Below are 21158 nucleotides of genomic sequence, written 5' to 3'. Positions count from 1 at the left end.
GGGTCCGGGCTGGGGATTCAAACCCGCCACCTTAGGTGTACGTGGCTGGCGCCTTAGCCGGTTGAGCTATAGGCGCCGAGCCAAGAGATTCTTCAATATGACAATATGGCCACCAAAAATGATGCATTATTTTTACCCTTTGGGGATTTCCATCTTGACCCAGAAATTTAAATTGAACGTAACCACATATTTGTAGACCTGAGCTCTCTTCAGCACTTGTTTACCTGATTTTGCTCTTCCTCTGTTTCCTGTACATGCAGCCTGCGTACTCTCTTCTGGAACTTTTACTCACCCTCTCCATTAGTTGGCTGTCCCTGCCCTCACCAGGGCTCTTGCGCTATGAAGGAACATAGAGGTTGATACATCTACTGTGCTGTCTTGGGAAGAGCCCTTATTTTCTGAAAGAGATGGAGTGTATGACATTACAGAGTCTTGAACATCCTTCATTTTTGAGGTTCATTTATCTTTTTCAAAGGGAAAGAATTGGTGACTAATGTCAGTAGACAAAATGTGTGTAGTTAACAGTAATGATAAGAATTAGCAGCTAATATTAGCAATCATAGCTGTACAATGTTTTGCATAACATACCCACAGCTGGCTAAAGTTCAGGCAATATGAAGGATATAAGATGAAAAGTTCATGTCCCTGCACCATCCACATTTAGAAATGCTTCTTGTATATCCTCTCAGGATTTTTTAGACCTACATAGAAGCGATATTCATTTGAATGGGCACCATATTAACATGCTAAAAGCTAGGATTGCATCCTATGGATTGTTATTGTCATTGCTAATTGGATGAGTGTTTAAAGCTGTTGTAGGCAGAGCCATCTCCTTTTATCTTCTATCTGCTTATCTGCATTCTTTTTAATCCCTGAAGTCTGTCTTCCTCTGTGAAAGCTAGTCTCAGCTCTTCTGGCTCCAGCATTTCCTCCAGCCCCCCAACTCTCAGGTGCCCATCAACCCTGGGATCGCCCCCTCTTTGTATTGGTTCCCAGTTGTCTTTATGTACAAATCTATGTCATTTCAGAATCGAGCGTGTCTGTTTCAAGGAAAGTAACTGAGAATGCTAACCTTGTTCTTTTTTGGTAGATTGAAAAAAGATCGTATCACAATTGAAATATTAATTGACTGACTACCCAGTGTTCATTAAGCAAGTAGGAATGCACCAAGAATCAGGCTTCAAACAAAGGCTAATAACCTGTGTGAAAAGAAAAGAGAAATTTCTACTTCAAAGGTTCCTTGAATATCAGAATGGGGGCATGACATAATCCTTGATGTAATTCTGAAGTGGGCATTCCATGTTTGAATACATCAGTAAAGCTGTGTGTTTAAGCCTTTGTGGATTAAAAGCTCTTGTTGGGATAATTCTGACAATGTTGTGGTATCTGCATATCATTTTCATTCTCCTTGCCTGGGAGTCTACAAACAACAAAATTCTCCTTAATTTCATATTAAGATTATTTTGATATGACCGTTTCTTGACAACACAAGAATCATTTGGGGGAGTTTCTTACTTCCTTTTAAGGGTAATAGTGTTTGAGTAAATAGATTCATTATCCTCTCCTCAACCATCCTATTTATCTGTCTACCATTTGTGACAGACCAGTCTCTGGTGAAATATGCTGGTAGTAATTACACACGTCCTGTTCTTCATAAAACAGTCGGTTATGAACATAATTGCTTTACTTTATGCATTTGCATTTAATCTAAAAGGAAGGACATGTTGAACTAACAGAGATAGAGGCAGTAGCTTACCTGGAAAATATTTATAGAATGGAGTTGCTCACGTTTTTTGCTATGGTCAGGAACACATTGACAACTTTGAGGAAATTCCATATTAATTAATTTGTACATAAATGTTCCGTACTCTTCTGCTTCTGAATTTGACATAATGTGAGCTGACATGTTTGGCACGTCATATTCTCACAAATCCTTTGGCTTGTCTTCACCCCTTCCTGGCTCCCCCTTTTAATCCCTTATTTAAAATCCTTTCCAGGTGTCACTCGTTTGCTCAAAACCTTGTACCGCTGGGCTGTGAAATGCAAATTAAATTCCATTATAGCCAACTCTTGGTGAGTTGTGACTCTGCAGGCCATGTTGCTATTCAGCCCTTCTCTTTATTTATTTATTTTTTCCTTTTATTAAGTCATATACACATAGATCATGAATACATTTATGCATTTGTGGGGTACAGTGTGTTGATTTTTTTATATAATTTGGAATGCTTACATCAAACTAATTAATATAGCTTTCACCTCATTTACTTGTTGTGTTAAGACATTTATGTTCTATACTTGGTAGATTTGACTTGTACCCTTACAATATGCTCCATAGGTGTGGTCCCATTGTTTACCCTCCCTCTGTCGAACCTCCCCACTCTCCTCCCATCCTCCTCTACTTCTCTCCTTCATCCTAGCCCATAGTTGTGATCTATCTTTCATAAGAAAGTGTGAGTAATTATAGATTGGTTTCATAAAGGTACTGAGTACATTGGATACTTTTTCTTTCCTTCTTGAGATATTTTACTAAGGAATGCAAGCTAATACATTCCTTTTGGAAAGAAGTTTGGAGAACTCTCCGGGATCTAAAAGTAGACCTGCTATTTATCCTGCAATTCCTCTACTAGGTATATATCCAAAAGACCAAAAATCACTTTGCAACAAGGATATTTGCACCAGATTGTTCATTGCAGCTCAATTCATAATTGCCAAGTCATGAAAGAACTCCATCAACCCATGAATGGAGCCCTTCTCTTTAAAATAGGGATGTTGGCCTACTTCTGAGGCCTTTTCCCATTCTGGCAGGGGAGGAAAACAATGAGCAGTCCATAGTCCTCTCTATCAGCAGTGGAATCACCTGGGCATACGCTGTCCCTTTTCCCTGAGCCCGCAGCCCTGCTGGCCTCCTTTGTGCTCAGGGTGAAGGAGTACAGGCAGGGGCCGCTTGGGAAAGGTCGAGAACTAAAACTTAGCTATTTGTGTGGGCACACAGCCCCCCATCACCAGGCACGGTGTGCCATTTGTGCATTAGAGCATCATCTGGAAACAAGCGGAGCTGAACTATCCTTAGGTTGCAGCCCAGGAGTGACCTTGATGTCTCCTTGCAGTGGCACGTTTTACCGAAGAAGCTTTGTAAACTCTTTCTTTGCAGCAGTGGCAAGACCCATATACCTGTTGCTTTCATCTTTTGTTCCCCCCATTGGGGTGTCATCCAGTTAAGTTAAGCCAGACCTTCTGTGACCCACAGACAGCAGGGTCGTGCTGCACTGACAGGCGCTCCTGGGGGTGTTGATCCCGAGAGCACTCCCTTTCTCTGACCAGAGAAGAAGCTGACATTATAAAGAGCTAAAGGAGGGGGAGCCATCAAGTAGCTGAGATTAGATTAAGGAAGAAGAGAAGTGAGAGGAGGTGAGTATGTGTGTGTGTTGGATTTTTCCTACTGTTCTTTTTCTTGTCTGTGCCCAAGATTTGGTGAGCAGGAAGAGCACTAGAGTGGGATTTGAGAAATCCAGTTCCAGGGTCCCAGTTCCACCCTTGCTTCTAGGAAGACTGGGGGATAGACCATGGCTTAAGGGAACCTTGGCCAAGCAGTCTCTGGTCTGAGTCACTGTAGCTAGGTTCAGGGTTGCTGCATAGGTAAGGCAGGCTGAGGGGAGTGTGCCTTCCCTCTCCCCAACTCATCTGTGACTTCCCTACCCACTGGGATGTCTCCTCGACTTCACCTGTCATGGAACACTGCAAGTGGCTGGGAGCTCACTCATTCATTGCTGTGATTGTTCAGAAGCCTTGGCTTCTATATGTGGAATGGAATATAAATGCTGCCTCTTTGAAGTACCCAAGAGCAAGTCCTGGTTCTTGATGTTGTAGAAATCTGGATAAATGCATTTTTTCTGACACATTCATAGAGAGCTATTTGGTCATTGCTAAGTCTTCTCAGATGCGAACAAAGCAGTCCTCATTCCTCAGTCATGAGGACTAAGTGAACAACTTAATGAACCCAAAGTGGTTTCAGAATGCCCTTCCTCCAGGACGCTCCCAGGATGAAATTTTCTTGGGTGATGTCTTACTCAAAATGTTGCTCTCAGATGTGGAAACAGTGCCCCAGACAGAGTCTGGCCAGTACATGCAGGACGACTCTCTGTTCCTTTGCTCTGGACATTGAACACTCACCAGTGCAACTAGGAGAAAGGTTAAATGAATTATTTATGCAACTATGAAAAATCATGTTCTCAAAGGATATTTAATGATGCAATATAAGAAATGGAAAAATCAGGCTCAAAATTGTATATACCGTATGATCCCAATTATGTATAAATATATAAATATGCAAAGGAAAATCCTCAAAGGAAGTACATCAGAATGTACTGATTATCTTTGGAGAGCGTAATCACAGGTGATTGTGATTTTCAACCTTCTTATAGTTTCCATATGAACATGTTTTATTTTTATAATCAAGGGGAAAATATTATTTTTCTTAAGGACCTGAACCCTTTTGAGAACTCCATGTTTTCTTACTCTTTTACCTCAGTTTTCCTTATCTGGATCTTTTCAGATTGTCAACATTTTACTTTGGATCTCTTATCTCTTGAGGCGTCTTGAAGCTCTCTGGAATGTAAGAACCATATAGATGCTAATAATCTCTGTTTAATGTATCAGCCTTATACCGTAGTTCTCTGATGTAGGAACTTAAATCCTTTGTTATTTTTAAAGAATTTTTTTTTTTTATTGAATAGTTTAAAGAAAATTTGATGCCTGTGTTTTCTAATGAAGAGTTACATTAAGTAAAGCACATCTCTTTTATTCATTATTTTTCTTTTGTTCCCCAACACAAGAAAGGCTGGAAAATTCCATTTTAAGTGAATGACCACCCACCCATCTACTGACTAGCCATGTGACCTTAGGCAAGTCATTGCGCTGGTTAAGCTGTAGAGGGATGTTGACACTCCCACCTACCCTACCAGGTTGCTTTAGGTTTCAACTAGAATAACACCTCTGATCTTCTTTTGCAGTCGGCCTTCTGTTTCGTGTGTTCAGTTTCAGCACCACTTCTCTCATAGTCTAGGTCAGGTGTGCTCAAACTACGGCCCGTGGGCCACATGCAGCCTGCCTAGGACATTTATCCAGCCCGCTTGGTGTTTTTGCTGCTGCTGCCTGTCCTATTTAGCAGCTGACTCGTCCCAGGGCCCACAGTCCAGCCCTCCAGCGGTCTGAGGGACAGTGAACTGGACCCCTGTTTAAAAAGTTTGAGGACTCCTGGACGAGGTTCTTGGCGTTCTAGACTTTTCTTCTCTAATTTTAATCCCATGGCTCACCTTCTTGCAAGGGTTTTTCCCCCCCTCCCTGTTGTCCTATAGGTGTTCCCTGTTGATAGGAATTAAATCCAGACATAGTTCACTCAACAGCCACCAGCTGCCAGGCAGCGTGCTCTGCTTTTCTGTTCTCTTCTTGAAAATATCCATTAGCTCGGATTCTCCCAGTAGCCCTGCAAGGTGGTGTTAATACCTCCTTTTTACTGAGAGAAAACCAAGAAGTAAGAGGTTAAGTACCCCTGGTGCGGGGTAACAGGTCTCTGACACTGGACAGCTGACCCTCGACCTTGGGAGCCATGCTGTGCATTGCTTCAGTGTTTGGGTGGGTGAAGGGCGTGCTGAGGGCAGGAGTGCAGACCCTGGAACAGAGCGGGAGCCAGCAGGCTCTTCTGGCCTTCCTGTACCACGAGACGGCCCTCTTTCCCCTCCATGCTCATCCTTGCCCTTATCTTTCCTCTCATCTTTCTTTTTTTAGCTTTAGAACTGACATTTATTTTTAGAAACCACTACAGAGAAATCCACCTCAAGCCTGTCTTTCTCCGTTTTGCAACATAAATTTTTATTGACACAATAAAATATTTTATTCCTCTCATGCATTTTAGTCCCTGCCAATAACTATAAAGAAGGGGAAAATCTGTCCTGCGTAGATAGAAAATGTCCCCCTTATTTGGGTATAAGGAATTGCAGTCCAGGGTGCTCAGCAGAGGGTGCCGCATACATGGTGACTGTCACTGCAGCTGGCCTTTGCCATTTCCCATGGTGGGAATGACAGACCCAGTGTGCCTTTGCTCTGCTAACTAGCCACGTGACCTCGGGTAAGGGAGTTAACACCCGTTTCCTCATCTGTCTGATGGAGATGGTAGTAAATACTAGCATTATTGTTGGGATTATTGGATTGTAATTTATGAAGCAGTTATTGTGCATCCTGAGCAAAAGCAAGACCCTGTCTCCACTAAAAATAGAAAAACTAGCCAAGCATTGTGGCAGATGCCTCCCACCTACTTGGGAGGTTGAGGCAGTGGGATTGCCTGAGCCCAAGAGTTTGAGGTTGCTGTGAGCTATGATGCCAGCACTCTACCCAGAGCAATGGAATGAGACTCCAAAAAAAAAAAGCAGTTATTGTGATGCCCAACACATAATAAACATTCAGATAGTGTTTTGGCTCCGGTGGTGGTGATTATTATGGCAGTGGCAGCCAGTAATTTTTGGTCAGGTTCTGTGGCCAGAGGGGTCCCTAAGCCCAAGACTTAGTTCCATCTTTTAAGCCTATGTCATCCATACTTTTAAATAAGGAGAGGTTACCAAAAAAAAGATCCAAGAGGAAGTATCAGAAGCTTTAACCATAATAAATTCTGAATTTAAGTACTTTATATGTCTGGTGTTTTTAGCAGTCTGCTCCTGCTGTGATGGGGCGTTTATCTAGGGCCATTGGTGGGATCTCTAGAGGCAGAAGAAAGGGTCAGGGCCACTCTGTCTTATGTGGCCACTCCACACAGTCATCAGGAGAGTCTGCCCAACTCTGGACCCCATGTGGAACCAATCTGGGGATGCCAGAGACTCTCAACAGTGCTCAGGCCCCAGGGAGCTGCCTCGCTCTTTGACATCTGCCTGTGAAGCCATATTGCTGCTTCGGCACAGCTTGTCCTAAGTTGGGACTCTGTAATTGGGACACTTTGTGTGGAGGGTGTTTAGCATGGAAGAGGCCTGAACACAGTTGGCATCATAGAAGGCTGAGTTGTGGACACAGTTCCCACCTCCTTGCCTGTTACGTGTCATCACACACGGTACCTGGTAGTACAGATGCTGTGTAAATACTTGAGTCTGCACCTGGATCTGAATCCTCTGAGAGGGCTGCATCTTTTTGCCTCTGTTGCCTAATGCTGCATTCAGAGCTGAGCCCAGAGGGCATGCTCTGTGTGTACGGGAGGGGGAGGAGGCCTGTCCAGGTCGGGGACTGTGGAGAACCTCTTGTCAGTGCTCTGTGCCACCACCCTTGCCCCCACACCACTGCCTCCCTGCATCCCTCTCCCATAGGCCCTCAGGTGGTCAGACTCCGTACCATCACATTTGTTTCTAGTTACTAGTTTTACTTTGAAGGAACCAGAAAAATGATTTTCAAAAGAAGTTGCCTAACTTTGTACTTGATGTGCTTTTCTGCATGCCAGAATCTCACCTATTTCTAGTATAATAAAGATTTGGCTTCTCTGGTAAATATATCATCTGAGGCTTAATGCTATAATATTAATTTTCAGAATAATAAAACAGTCTCCACATTTGAGTCCTGAGTACTTTACCCAGGCACCTTGTCCACTCTTACAGCTGAAGGGCAGTGCATACTAACATACCAGGTGGCCTCAGGAATTTACTGAGTGTTAGAGCTGTTCTTTCTGTGAAGATGACACTGTTGTTTAGAAAATGGGTATAGTCCTGTCTCAGGGCACTGGTCAAGTATGGCCAGTGGAAAAGAATTTGGCTACTTGAAGGAGCAAGGTGGGTGTCATTCCACCTTAACAGCGACAGCCACAGCATGTTGGGGTTCTAGAAAGGATTGTGTGTATGTGTGTGTGTGCGTGTGCTTCCCTTCAAAAAGAAAAGAAAAAGGGTTTTAAAAAGGAAAACTGGACATCAGACTTGGAGTTTCCTGAAATAATCAGTGCCAGTGTGGAAGGAACCCTAAGCCTGAAATGCCAGCTTTCTGTAACCAGCATAAGACACACTGAGGTACAGTCACCCCAAGGTGGGGCATCTGGACTTTTTTTTTTTTTTTTAGAGACAGAGTTTCACTTTGTCACCCTCGGTAGAGTTCTGTGGCGTCACAGTTCATGGCAACCTCCACCTTTTGGGCTTAGGCGATTCTCTTGCCTCAGCCTCCTGAGTAGCTGGGACTATAGGCGCCCGCCACAACGCCTGGCTATTTTTTATTGCAGTTTGGCCGGGGCCGGGTTCAAACCTACCACCCTCGGTATATGGGGCCAGCGCCCTACCCACTGAGCCACAGGTGCCGCCCCTGGATTTTCTTTTTAGCATGTTGGAAGACTTTTGAAGATGCAGCCAGAGGATGGGACATAGAACTGGTTCTTTCTCTGTACGTAGAATGTGTAGTTTGCACTGCAAGGCAACTCCTAGGACAGTCATTCTCAACCAGGCTGAGCATCAGAATGTCCAAAGGGCATTCAGTTTGCACCTACTTTGGACCAACTGGGTGAGAAGCTTCTGGGGTAGTTAAGATTAGATTTACTGCACTAGAGAAATGAGTCTGATGTTGAATTTTTCAAAACTGATGAAATTAACTTTATAAATAGTTGATGTACCTTTTTACTAAGTAAAATCCCTATTCTAGGAGTCTATTCTAAGAATGTAGTCAGTAATTTGGACAAAGATTTATAGAGAACAATACACAATTGCATTATATATGATAGGGGAGAGTTGGTATGACCTAAATAGCTAACAGTGGAAGAGTGGCTCAGTTAATTTTGGCATACCTGTTCTGTTGCATTTTTTCATTGAGTAAAACAGATTTTGAAGAAATGATAACTCAGAAAATGTCCATGATGGTGGCAAATAGCAAAACTATAAATGTACACCAGGGGACAAATATTGCATCATTCCACTCACATGAAGTACCTAGAAAGGCCAAATTCATAGAGACAGAAAGCAGAGGAGTGGTTAGCAGGGCCCTAGGGGAGGGGGAATGGGGAGCTGATGTAGGAATAGAGTGTTTCCGTTTGGGGAGATGAAAATCTACTGGAGATGGAGAGTGACAGTGGTTTCACAGCAACATAAATATACTTAATATCCCTGAAATGTACAATGAGGTGTGGTTAAAATGGTAATTTTTTCTTATGAGTATTTTACCCCCACCTAAAATGAAAGGGTCTCCCCCCCCCAAAAAAAAATGCCGTGGAATGAGAGAAGGAGCACGGCATGGACCACAATACTGAGCTCTTGACTAAAGGCGGCCTCATCTGCCTCTTTCAGGGAGCTCAGCCGTGCCCTTATGTGAAAGAAAATAAGACCAGTCCTCTGGGGGGAGAGGTTGTCTCTGTATGAGTGTGTGTATATAGAGGATGTCCAAATCTTACAAAATAGAACATAAAAAATAGAACAAAAAAAAAAACCCAGAAGCACAAGAAAAAATATCAAATGGTCACAGTGATCATTTCTAGGTGATGGAAATATGGATTGTTTTCAGTTTTCTATCTTTAAAAACCACAGTTTTCCTCTAATCAATATATAGTAGGAGCTCAGAACAAAAAATTGTTTGTAAAAAATAGTTTTAAAGTTTTTTCTCCTTTGCTAATGTCTACATGGAGGATGCTTGTGACTTATATTTAATAAGAAGTCTATAAAGTGGCGTGTCCTCCTCAGAGCAGCCTCTTGGGTGGCGATTCCTAAGAGCCTGCTGTTGCTCAGGTATAGCAGCCCATATAGCCTCTGGCTAAACACCTGTATAGCTCAATAATGGAACACCTTGGTGAAAAGGGCATGGAGAGGGATTTAGCTCTTCTAACAAGCATGAGAGAGCTCGAGAGATGAGAGCATCAGTGAATTGGCAGTCTCTACACCTGTGGTGTTGAGAGGCATGAGATCGGCTTTATATTAGGCTGGAGGAGCGGGCAGTCCGAGGCGTACGCATTCTATCATGGACCTGCTTATTCTGACTCTGTCACTTCTCCTGCCTGCAGAACGCCAGCGCAGCATCTCTCTGCTGAAGATCACTAAGCTCTGCTAAAGACTAAGATCTATCTTTCTAAGAAGACTGCTTTACTCTCTCGAAGATTATATGTCTCTCTCCGTTCAACTAAAGTAAATAGCCCTCAGACACCTAAGAGCAATTGTCCCTGAGTGGGATAACAGCATAGCAGTCCGCTTCCGGAACCTAGTTAAGCCAGGGCCGGAGAACAACCAGTCCTGGGCCCTGATAAGTGGCATCCAGAAAGGGACGACCCCGACACTCAGGTGCCTAGTGACCTCTACGTCTGGGATCCCTTCTTGTGCATATCCTCAGAGAGGATATGTCCAAGAATGGGGGACATATTGAGAACTTGGGAGACCACCACCATTCTTCTAGGGCCAAGACTTGTGAACAGGCTGGCCCTTTTGCCAGTATGCTCCCTTCTTTTGGGGAGATTTGTACTGGGCCCTCTGTACTGCATGGTGTAGAAAGTTCTCCAGTTTTATCTTCCATATTTAAGTGAAAGATTTCCATTTTGTGAGAGGAGGGTTCTGCTATCACCTAAACCAGTAGCTTCTTACCAGTCAGGTTCATTACTAGTGAGACACAGGAGCCAATTCGGATTCAGGCTCCCCAGAAGCTTGTTGGGAGCTCACAGAGTCTCCAGGGATGCCGAAGACCAAGGGACAGAATACAGGCAAGGACAGGAGAGGCTACACAGTTTCAGCTGCAGGCCCAGGCCTCAAACCCGGTCCAGGGAGAATGTGGCTGCCCCACCTCGCGTGGTCAGCATCCAAGTGCTGCTGCCGCTGCTGCCTCTGAGAGAACTCTCCCCCTCTACTTGTTTTTCTGCATCTCGAATCATAGGTTCTAAATCCCAGGCAGGTACAGCCCACTGGCCAGACCCTGTTGCTGTTTGTGTGCCAGGGAAGCTAGGGAGGAGTGTCTGGTGGTGGTCAGCACTGTCAAGGCAGGCCAGCTCTGTCCTCACTAGGCTCCATGGGAGAAGGCAGTTCTGGCACTGGGTAGCCATACGATGACAGGTAGCCACTATGATTCTTAATGTGGCTATCAGTGTTCTTAATCCCTGCCAGAGTCCAGTAATGAGCAGGTAATTACCTCTCAGTGCTGGCAGCTGCTGGCATCATTTCACTCCAGGTCACTGAAGCATTTTCCCCAAGGGGGACTGCCAGAGATGCCAGACTATATGCCGATTGACTACTGTGAAGGCATGTGTCATGTCTTCACCTGGTGCACTGGGCTCATAGATGGGGTTGACTGCTCCTGGGTCATACTGTCAGGTAGCAGTTGGGATGAGGCTGAGGATAGGGCTAAGACAGGCCACGTTCAAGGACAGCAGTTTCTAAGGATCCCTTTCAAGGGTATCCAGTAAGAGTTCCAAGAGCACGGTGGCTTTAGAATTTCAATAATCAGACTGGCAGTGGAGCTTTTCTCTTTAGTTGGTAGAACAAATCAGGTGTGTGGCCCTGACTTGGGCAGAAATGTGGTATGACACTGCCCTCTTGCCCTGGGTTGATGCCTTGTCTTAGTCCAGTGGTTCTCAACCTTCCTAATGCCGCGACCCTTTAATACAGTTCCTCCTGTTGTGGTGACCCCCAACCATAAAATTATTTTCATTGCTACTTCATAACTATAATCTCACTACTGTTATGAGTCATAATGTAAATATCTGATAATGCAGGCTGGTCTTAGGCGACCCCTGTGAAAGGATCCTTCAACCCCCTGCAACCCACAGGTTGAGAACTGCTATGGTCCTTTAAGTAGCTAACCACAGCTAAAAGTCCACTCTTGACTGTGGTTATGATTTCTGTCTTTAATTTTCACATCATCTACTTATTCCTCTAGCTACAGGCTTACTGGCAGCTCCAGACACTTGTGTCCTTGTGAACAGGCTCTGGTAAATTTTGGGCGCATTTACACATCCCTGAAGGCAGTGCAGCAAATGGCAAAGAGCTGTTTGTGTCAGTGAAGGCAAACTGCTTCAAAAGGTCTAGACAGCAACTGAAAAAAATGCATTAGTCAAGGTTTTAATGCATGTAATTTTCCAGCAAAAGTGTTTGTTTACCTCAATAGCACGCTAAGAACTGCATTAGGAAAGGTCTCCTTAGCATTTTACGTCCTTTAATAACTGATCTTAAATTCTAGATTGCTCTAAAAAATCCCCTAAGTCAGAGAACTTCAGCAGGCCTTGGAATCTTCATTTCTAATGTGGGGCCCCAGTGCCAGGGACACACTGTGAGAAGCTGTGCTCCAGGCCTGGTTCCTCATGCCGAGGGGTGTGTGAGCCAGCTGGGAACCCTTAGGACAGAGGGCAGACCACTCAAGCTGTTTTTTTCCAGAAACTAAAATTCACCATTTTCAGACTTTTAATTTTTTTAGACCTTTAATTTTTAAAAGAAACTTTTTTTCCCCTGAATGAAATCTTAGTCAGAAACCCCATTTGTAGATCAAAGTCCTGCTCTGATTGAAGTCCCATAGATCTCATTCCTTGCAAGGAAATGTGAGACTCCCGCCCTACAGAGCACTGGGGCTTAGTGTGGCAGCCCTGTCACGCGTGGATGCAATGTACTCAGCCTGTTTCTACTTTGGGTAGCTGGGCATTACTGCCTCCTAGTGGCTCATGCACAGTAGGTAGTTAGTAAGGGGGTGTTAGAACAATTTGTTAGCTTCAAGCTGCTTTGGAGGGATTAGGGAAGCCAAAATATCAAACCTTCAACTTCTTTTCATTAGTCTACGTGTTTCTAGTTTCATTCTTTTTTTTTTTTTTTGCAGTTTTGGCCAGGGCCGGGCTTAAACCCGCCACCCCCAGTATATGGGGCCGGCACCCTACTCCTTGAACCACAGGCACCACCTTCTAGTTTTATTCTTGTTTAAATTTATACCCCACATAGAGAAAGTTTCTGGCAAACTCCATGTGAGACAGCTGATAAATTGACTCCATTTCTTTATGGACAAAATTAGGTGTAACAGAAATAAAGTCTTTCATGTTCTACTCTGAGCTACTTTAAAGCCATGTGGAAAGTGGCTGGGAGTAAATAATGAATTATACATACCGAATAAAGTTACACGCAAATCACCACGTATCCACCTACAGCTAAGTGACTCGGGAAAGGGTGAGAGGTAGCCATCATAGTTAATAATCCTCCCTCCTGCCTGGATTTCTCTTCTTAGATAATTTATTGATTTTATTCTATGAAAAAAGAAAAAGTTCAGACAGCAAGAAGATTGGGAAAGTAAATTGAAGTGTCTTCTCTAAAGTTTGACATGAAAGATGATAAACTCGATCTTTGTGGCTGTGACAGGGCAACATGAGGTGGGGGCTGAGCTGTAAAGAGTTCTTTGAGGTCATTTTCTTTTCTCTCTTTTTTTTTTTAGACAGAGTCTCACTTTGTCACCCCTGGTAGAGTGCCATGGCATCATAGCTCACAGCAACCTCAAACTCTTGGGCCCAAGAGATGCTCTTGCCTCAGTCTCCCAAGTAGCTGGGAATATAGGCACCCACCACAATGCCCACCTGTGTTTAGAGATGAGGTCTTGCTCTGGCTTAGGCTGGTCTTGAACCTGTGAGCTCAGGAAATCCACCTGCCTTGGCCTCCCAGAGTGCTAGGATTATAGGTGTGAGCCACCGTGCCCAGCTGAGGTCATTTTCAATGCCAAGCTAAGATTTGCTGTGATTAAAGGGTGAATTTACCAAGTAGTGGGAAAAGATATCAAACTGTACCTCAGACATTTTGTTTTCAAAAACACTTTTTAAAAAGAATTGGTTCAGGGTGGCGCTTGTGGCTCAAAAGGGTAGGGCACCAGCCCCATATGTCATAGGTGGCAGATTCAAACCCAACCCCAGCCAAAAACTGCAAAAAAAAAAAAAAAAAAAAAAAAAAAGAATTGGTTTCACTTGGGAAACTTGCATACATTTAGTTTATTAATAAAACTATTTTTCTATTAAGTTGCTCAAGCATAATTTATACTTGTCTAGGCCTCATTTCTATGGCATTGCCTCACCTTGCTGATACATGTATGGTACCTAAAATTGCAGGTCACGATTTATTTGGGGGAGTTTTATTTTAAAGGTTAATAAACTTCTGTTGAAGGTCAAATCTGTAAAATTAAAGACCTAAGTGATAAAGGAATGCCTTAACCCTCCCGCTTGGAAGTTGTTTGTGGTGGGTAAGTAAATGGGGTTATATAGCCTCCCATATTCCCTGAGGCCTTGACTTGCTTCTGTTGGGATTCAAGAAGCTCCTAGTGGATACCAGGATGGATAGTCTCATCCTGCCCAAGGAAAAGCAGTTTAGAGAGACTAAGGAGTCAGGATTTAGGGGTTTAAAATATCACCTTCATTACCAATAAAGCAGATATTGGGGAGTAGGCTTATATCTGTGAGCAAAAGGGTTTTCTAATACTGGTTTGGAATGAGGCAGGGTTGCCTAGTGCCGGGCAGTGCAGGAACTGCAGGTGCCTGTCTGTGGAAGGAGCAGAGCTCTGCATTTCTCTGCTGCAGGCAGCTCCAAGGACAAAGGGCAGGTGAGGAGGCAAGCCAGAGGTCCCCAGACTGACTTCCTTGGCTCACAGTGTCTCTGATATCTCAGCACAGTTTTACCTGGCCTCAAAGTCAAGAGAAATAACCCAACAATTCTGTTAAGTCAGTTAGGTGCAAACAATGTAACAATGTTATTAGTAAACTAGTGTCCCACAAGCATCACTGTCAGTCTTTCCCTGAAAGCATCCCACAGGTCCCTTCCTGTGAGTTTGCTGTGGCACTTTTATATACTGTGGTGCATAGTCTGGGCAATATGGGCTCCTTTAGAACTCAAAAGTAAAGTCACGGTGCTCCAGTCCTCTTGAAAGAGGCAGTAGAGGAGCAAAGGAGAACCAGAAGTGTTACCTAATGGAAGTTCCTCCCCAGGGAAGAAGCTTTAGCAGTTGGCAGAAGCATGCTCTTCCTTGCTACCCCCACTGCTACCCCAGCATCTGGGTTTCAGCTCAGAGTGATCCCGGAGCTGATGTGACTGCCTAACCCAGGAGACTAGACACATGCATTCAGTATGTACTTAGAAGCTATGCCTTCCGGTGGTCTTAGTACCACATAAATCTTTGGAAGGGAAATGGAAAGAGAGGTGCTAACCCCAAGGGCATATATAGAGTGCATTTGGATAGCCCACTCTTTCACTTCTGCGTGCCCTGTGGTCAAAGCTGATGAGGGCCAAGAATAAACTTATTTTCATTTGACTAAGTTAAGGTGCACTCTGTTAGTTCAGTAGAGACTCTGAGCAGGCTTATTTTATTCTGTTTGCTGGTAGCTCTAAATGGAAGCATGGTCTGCAGTTAGAAAAATGAACAGCTGCGCTTTTCGTGGGTACTTCCTAGCCCGAGAGTAAAATGGCTGCTCTTTCATAAGCAGAATTTCTATTAATAATAAGAAGTAATACATGGTGAATTTCTAGTTATAAACAGCTAAGTATTTCCAGTGTGCGTGCCTCTTATTTAGACCACAGAATGTGCCCAGGCTGTATCGATAACTTGATTGGTCAAGTGTGCATTTCAGTCATTCAGATTGGCCTCATCAGTAAGATACCAGATTTAGCAGATCATGAATTGCTAAATGTGCAAAGAGTAAAATTTACCATTCAAATTTAAAAGTTTGCGAACTGTGTCTGTGAAAATGTATTATTTACCTACACCACTCCCCACCACATTGAAAAGAAAAAAGGTGCCTTCCAGGATGAGCCTCCTGGGGAGTTTGCTCTGAGTCACTGCCTTAGGAGGTGGTGGAGCAGAAGACTGGAAGTGAGCAGACTGCGGTTATGGGAGCCACCACCTGTGGGAGGAGCTGTTGGGCAACATGCCTGTACAGGGAGTTCCAGGGGTTTTGAAGGGGTGTGCTAGCAGGATGAACTCACCAGCTGCAGGTGACCCTGCTGTTCCTTGCCTGCTGCATGGGCAAGTCCTACCAGCTCTGATCTCACTGTGTTTCTCCCCCACCCACTTCCACCCAGTATCCTCAGCTCTTTTCCCATTCAAGTTCATTCTTCCAGAGATCTTCCCAACTTAAAGGAGCCTCCTAGGAGGCTCAGTTTCCTTGTCAGTAAAATGGGGATAATTAATAATCCCTGCTTACTTCTTGAAGTGATTATAAGGATCAAATGAGATGTGAGCTAAAGCATTTTGTTAATTGCAAAATGCTGTATAAATGTCAGGTGTTATAAATCATTAGCTGGTCTATTCCTCAGCTAAAGCAGTTCCTGCAAATTTTAGTTACCCCCTGAACAATTCTTTGTCAAATAGCAAATGTAAATGCTGCTGTTTTTTCCTGCTTGCATTATGGTGGTTCCTTTGCAACTTTATGATGTAGGCTGAATCTTTAAGTACTCCTTTGGCTCATATCTCTTCCTCTGAACACCCGTGCGAGATCATAAGCCATAAAACACAGAGGCAATAACTCCTTTTAATTGCCAGGAGTTCATCATTTGCTCTAAATGCAGTCGCTTAGGCACTTGCTTGGAAAAGCCTGTCTCTGTTTATTCCGTAGAGCCGAGACTGTGTGAAGCTGGGCCCTCCTGCCGAGGGAGAAGTTGTTCAAGTCAAATGGCCTGATGGCAAACTCTACGGAGCAAAATATTTTGGATCAAATGTTGCGCACATGTACCAGGTGGGTGCTGCCCTTTCTCTGATGCTTAGTGGGATGGACATGAGAAGCCAGAGGGAGACAGTAGATCAAGTGTGAAGAAGCCGCGTGAATTTGGGGCACCTCTTATTCTGTGAAGGAGGCAAAGATTCAATGTCTGATGACCCTAGTTAAAGCTCTGAAGTTTTATCACCAAATTGGATGCTGGGAAACCCTAACAACATTTGATGAATGGTTAGTTATAAGGAATATAGTTCAAACCAAAAAGCTAAGTGACTAGAAGACAGACTGCTTCCCCTGTTGCTGTCATATGGGGAGAGACTAATTGGCTGGCTCACCTCACCTTCAGCCAGTACAGTGAAGTCTGTTTTTCCAACAAGCAACCCCAGGATTGTGGCTTTTGGGTGCAAAACATGTACCCCATATCGCTGGGCAACCCCATAAACCTAGACCAATGGGGTGTTGGTGCAGATGTGGCTAGTTAATGTCACAGAGCTAGAGGTTTTCATGCACCCAAGCTTAAAGAAGTGCTTGCTTAATGAGAAGTACAGGTATCAGTTTGACATTCTGTTCACTAGGGAGCTAACTCTATTTTATTAAAGAATATGTATACAATTAAAAAATGAAATTTGTTGTAGATGGCCTCTATCAGTTTAAGAAATGTCCCATCTAAGCCTATTTTCTTAAGTGTTCTAATCATCAAAGGATGCTGGCATCCACAGCCAATATCATATTGAATGGAGTAAAATTGAAAACATTTCCACTCAGATCTGGAACTAGACAAGGATGCCCATTGTCTCCACTGCTATTCAACATAGTAATGGAAGTCTTATCCATCACAATCAGGCAAGAGAAGGTGATCAAGGGTATCCAAATGGGGTCAGAGGAGATAAAACTCACTCTTTGTGGATGATATGATCTTTTATCTGGAAAACCCCAGGGACTCAACTACAAAACTCTTAGAAGTGATGAAGGAATACAACAGCATCTCAGGATACAAAAATCAATACTTAAAAATCATTAGCTTTTATATATACTAGCAATAGTCAAGCTGAAAATATAGTCAAGGACTCTATTCCTTTTATAGTAGTTGCCAAAGAAGATGAAATATCTGGGAATTTACCTAAAAAAAGACTTGAAAGATCTCCATAAGAAGAATTATGAAACTCTGAGGAAATAAATAGCTGAAAATGTTAACAAATGGAAAAACATACCATGCTCATGGCTGGGAAGAATCCATACCTGAGGCAATCTACAGATTTAATGCAATCCATATTAAAATACCAATGTCATACTTTAACGATCTCGAAAAAATAGTACTTTATTTTATATGGAATCAGAAAAAAACCTCAAATAACCAATATATTACTCAGAAATAAAAACAAATCAGGAGGTATCACATTATCAGACAGGCTATACTATAAATCTATAGTGATCAAAACAGCATGGTACTGGCACAAAAAAAAAGAGAGGTAGATTTATGGAACAGAACAGATAACCAAGGGTTGAATCCAGCCACTTATCATCATTTGATCTTTGATAGGCCTCTCAAAAACATTCACTGGGGGAAAGATTCCCTATTCAACAAATGGTACTGGGTAAACTGGCTAGTGACCTGTAGAAGACTGAAGCTGGACTGTCACCTTTTACCACTTACAAAATTTGATTCTCACTGGATAAAAGATTCAAACTTAAGACATGAAACTATAAAAATACTAGAAGAGAGTTCAGGGAAAACATTTGAATAAATTGGCCTGGGAAAATATTTTATGAGGAGGGCGCCCTGGCAATTGAAGCAACACCAAAAGTATATTACTGGGATCTGATCAAATTAAAAAGCTTCTGTACAGCCAAGAGCACCATAAGTAAAGCAAACAGACAGCCTTCAGAATGAGAGAAGATTTTTGCAGGTTATATTTCTGACAAAGGTCTGATAACTAGAATCCACAGAGAACTCAAACTAATCAATAGGAAAAGAACAAATAACCCCATTTCTTTGTGGACAAGAGACTTGAACAGAAAGTTCTCTGTAGATGACAGGTGAATGGCCAACAAAGACATGAAAAAATGTTCAACATCTTTAATTGTCAGAGAAATGGAAATCAAAACCACTTTGCGATATCCTCTAACTCCAGTAAGATTAGCCCACATCACAAAATCCCAAAACTACAGATATTGGCATGGATGTGGAGAGAAGGGAACACGTCTACATGCTGGTGAGATTGCAAACTAATACAGCCTTTTTAGAAAGAAATTTGGAGAATTCTCAAGGAACTAAAAGTAGAACTACCATTCAGTTCTGCAATTCCTCTACTAATATATATCCAGATGATCAAAAATCATTTTACAACAAAGACATTTGCACCAGAATATTTATTGCAGCCCAATTCATAATTGCCAGGTCATGGAAGCAGCCCAAGTGCCTATCAACCCATGAGTGGATTAACAAATTGTGGTATATGTATATCATGGAATACTATGCAGCCACAAAAAAGGTTGGAGACTTCACATCTTTTATGTTTACCTGGATGGAACTAAGACATACTCTTTTTAGTAAAGTATCTCAAGAAAGGAAAAAAATATCCAACATAATCAGTACTATAATGAAACCAATATACAATCACCTACACATTCATACTAATGATAAAACACAACTATAGTCCAGAATATGGGGAGCGGGGAGGTTGGGAGGAGGAAGGATATTTGGTGAGACCTCACCTATTGTGCCCAATGCAATGGTACATTCAAATCTATTAAGAGTAGATAGAGTATACACATGTGACCACAACAAATGAGTAAGTGAGGTGACAGTTATGTTAATCAGTTTGATGTAAGCATTCCACATTGTATAGCAAATCAGCACACTGTGCCCCACAGATACACATAGTTTTGATTTAATTAAAAAATTAGTATTATTCAGAAGCAAAAAAATAAAAAATGAAATTATTTGATTCTCACTAGAAATGAGAATGAATTAAATTTGAATGAGGGAGACAACATGGATAGCACATACGTATTTGTATTCCTTCAGAAAGGCTTTAAAAAGGGGCAGATCTCAGAACCCCAGTACACTGTAGTATTTTCCATAGCATTGTGGCAGAAGTTAACTTTCTCAGGCTAAACAGGAGAGTGAAAACAGGCAGATTGAAGTAAGAGAAAAAGCTATATGATTCAGGCCTGTTACATTGAAAAACAGCTTGAGAATGATAAGACTGCCAATTTCAACAGAGATATTGTTCAAACGTTGATAAAGAGGAAGAGCTTGAGTGGAAGAGTATATTGTAAAGCACTATATCTGGAACTGGAGCACAGAGTAATTAAAGGTGTCCACTGAAGTTTGAAGAACTTAGAAGAGAAAGAACATCTTCACGGTCTAGAAAAACCCAAGAGGAGTGAGGGGAGGATGTGTGCATATGCGTTGCTTGTGTGAATAAAGCTTATCTTCCCCTTTAGATATGGAACTGGTGATAGTGTAAGTCAGGGGTCCTCAAACTTTTTAAACAGGGGGCCAGTTCACTGTCCCTCAGACCGTTGGAGGGCTGGACTGAGGGCACTGGGACGAGTCGGCTGCTAAGCAGGACAGGCAGCGGTAGCAAAAACACCTGGCGGGCCAGATAAATGTCCTAGGTGGGCCGCATGTGGCCCGCAGGCTATAGTTTGAGGATGGGTAAGTTGTAGATTTAGGTTATTTATAATAGGGTAGGTGCTGAAGCTTCTCTGTATCAGAATGGCAAGAATTAGGCAAAAAATCACAACAGGCTGATATTACTGGAGACTCCTAGAAAAGAAGGGTTACTATATCATTTGAAAGAAAATAATTGCATTTAATTAAACAATAAGTGCAAAAGTAAAGCTTTTTATACATAGCAAAGCTATTTGCTACATGAAAAGCATCACAAAATGAGGACATGTTCAAATTTAGGCTAATTAGTAATCAGTGTGGGACCTTCCTTGAATTATAGTGTTCTCACAACATAAAACTATGGGCACATTTATAGACTCAATGAAAAAGTTAAGACTAATACTAAAATTATCTTTCAAGCACAAGTAGTTTAAAATTCCTCGTTAAACCAAGTGGCCTTTTGAGATCATTTTATGTTTTCTGTCTAATTATTCAACTTCACCATTGAATATGCAAAGACATTTATAAAAATAGATACAACTTAAATACCTACTACACAGTGCCAAATAGCATAAGTATGTACATGATTTCACCCTCACAGTAGTCCTGCCAAATAGGTGTTACTGATTTTACAAATGTGATTAGATTTGTAATAATTATTAATACAAAGAACAATCTTTTTATCATCTGTTCATGAGCACACAGCTGGTAAAGAGAAGGGTCAGCATTTACTCTCAGCGCTGTTCCAGCCACCATCTCTGCTTCCCTGGGATCATCTCTGATTTTAGTACTGAGAATTCTGCTCCCCAGGGGACCCTCTCAGTTCCAGGATACTTGATCATCCTAGTCCTAGTGTAACATACTTTCTTTTAGTTTTGTAATTGCCTTTTTCTCTTTTAGAATTTT

At 42.5% G+C, this 21158-nt stretch overlaps 1 protein-coding gene across 4 annotated transcripts in view; it reads left to right on the top strand.

Annotated features, from left to right (window-relative positions):
• KDM4C (lysine demethylase 4C) overlaps positions 1 to 21158 on the top strand; it is a 424788-nt gene that overhangs the window by 395303 nt on the left and 8327 nt on the right. For all 4 annotated transcript variants that reach the window (XR_002771056.1, XM_003782886.2, XM_023507997.1 and 1 more), the window contains one exon: positions 16535 to 16654. Coding sequence is in view for 3 of the 4 variants with exons in the window: in XM_003782886.2 (XP_003782934.1) it covers positions 16535 to 16654 (120 nt within the window). In the remaining variant the exon portion in view is untranslated. The remainder of the gene's footprint in view (positions 1 to 16534; positions 16655 to 21158) is intronic.

The sequence above is a fragment of the Otolemur garnettii genome, unplaced genomic scaffold (assembly GCF_000181295.1).
Source record: "Otolemur garnettii isolate 467f Iridium unplaced genomic scaffold, OtoGar3 scaffold00006, whole genome shotgun sequence".
Lineage (NCBI taxonomy): Eukaryota > Metazoa > Chordata > Mammalia > Primates > Galagidae > Otolemur > Otolemur garnettii.
This window is presented reverse-complemented; position numbering and strand designations above follow the sequence as displayed.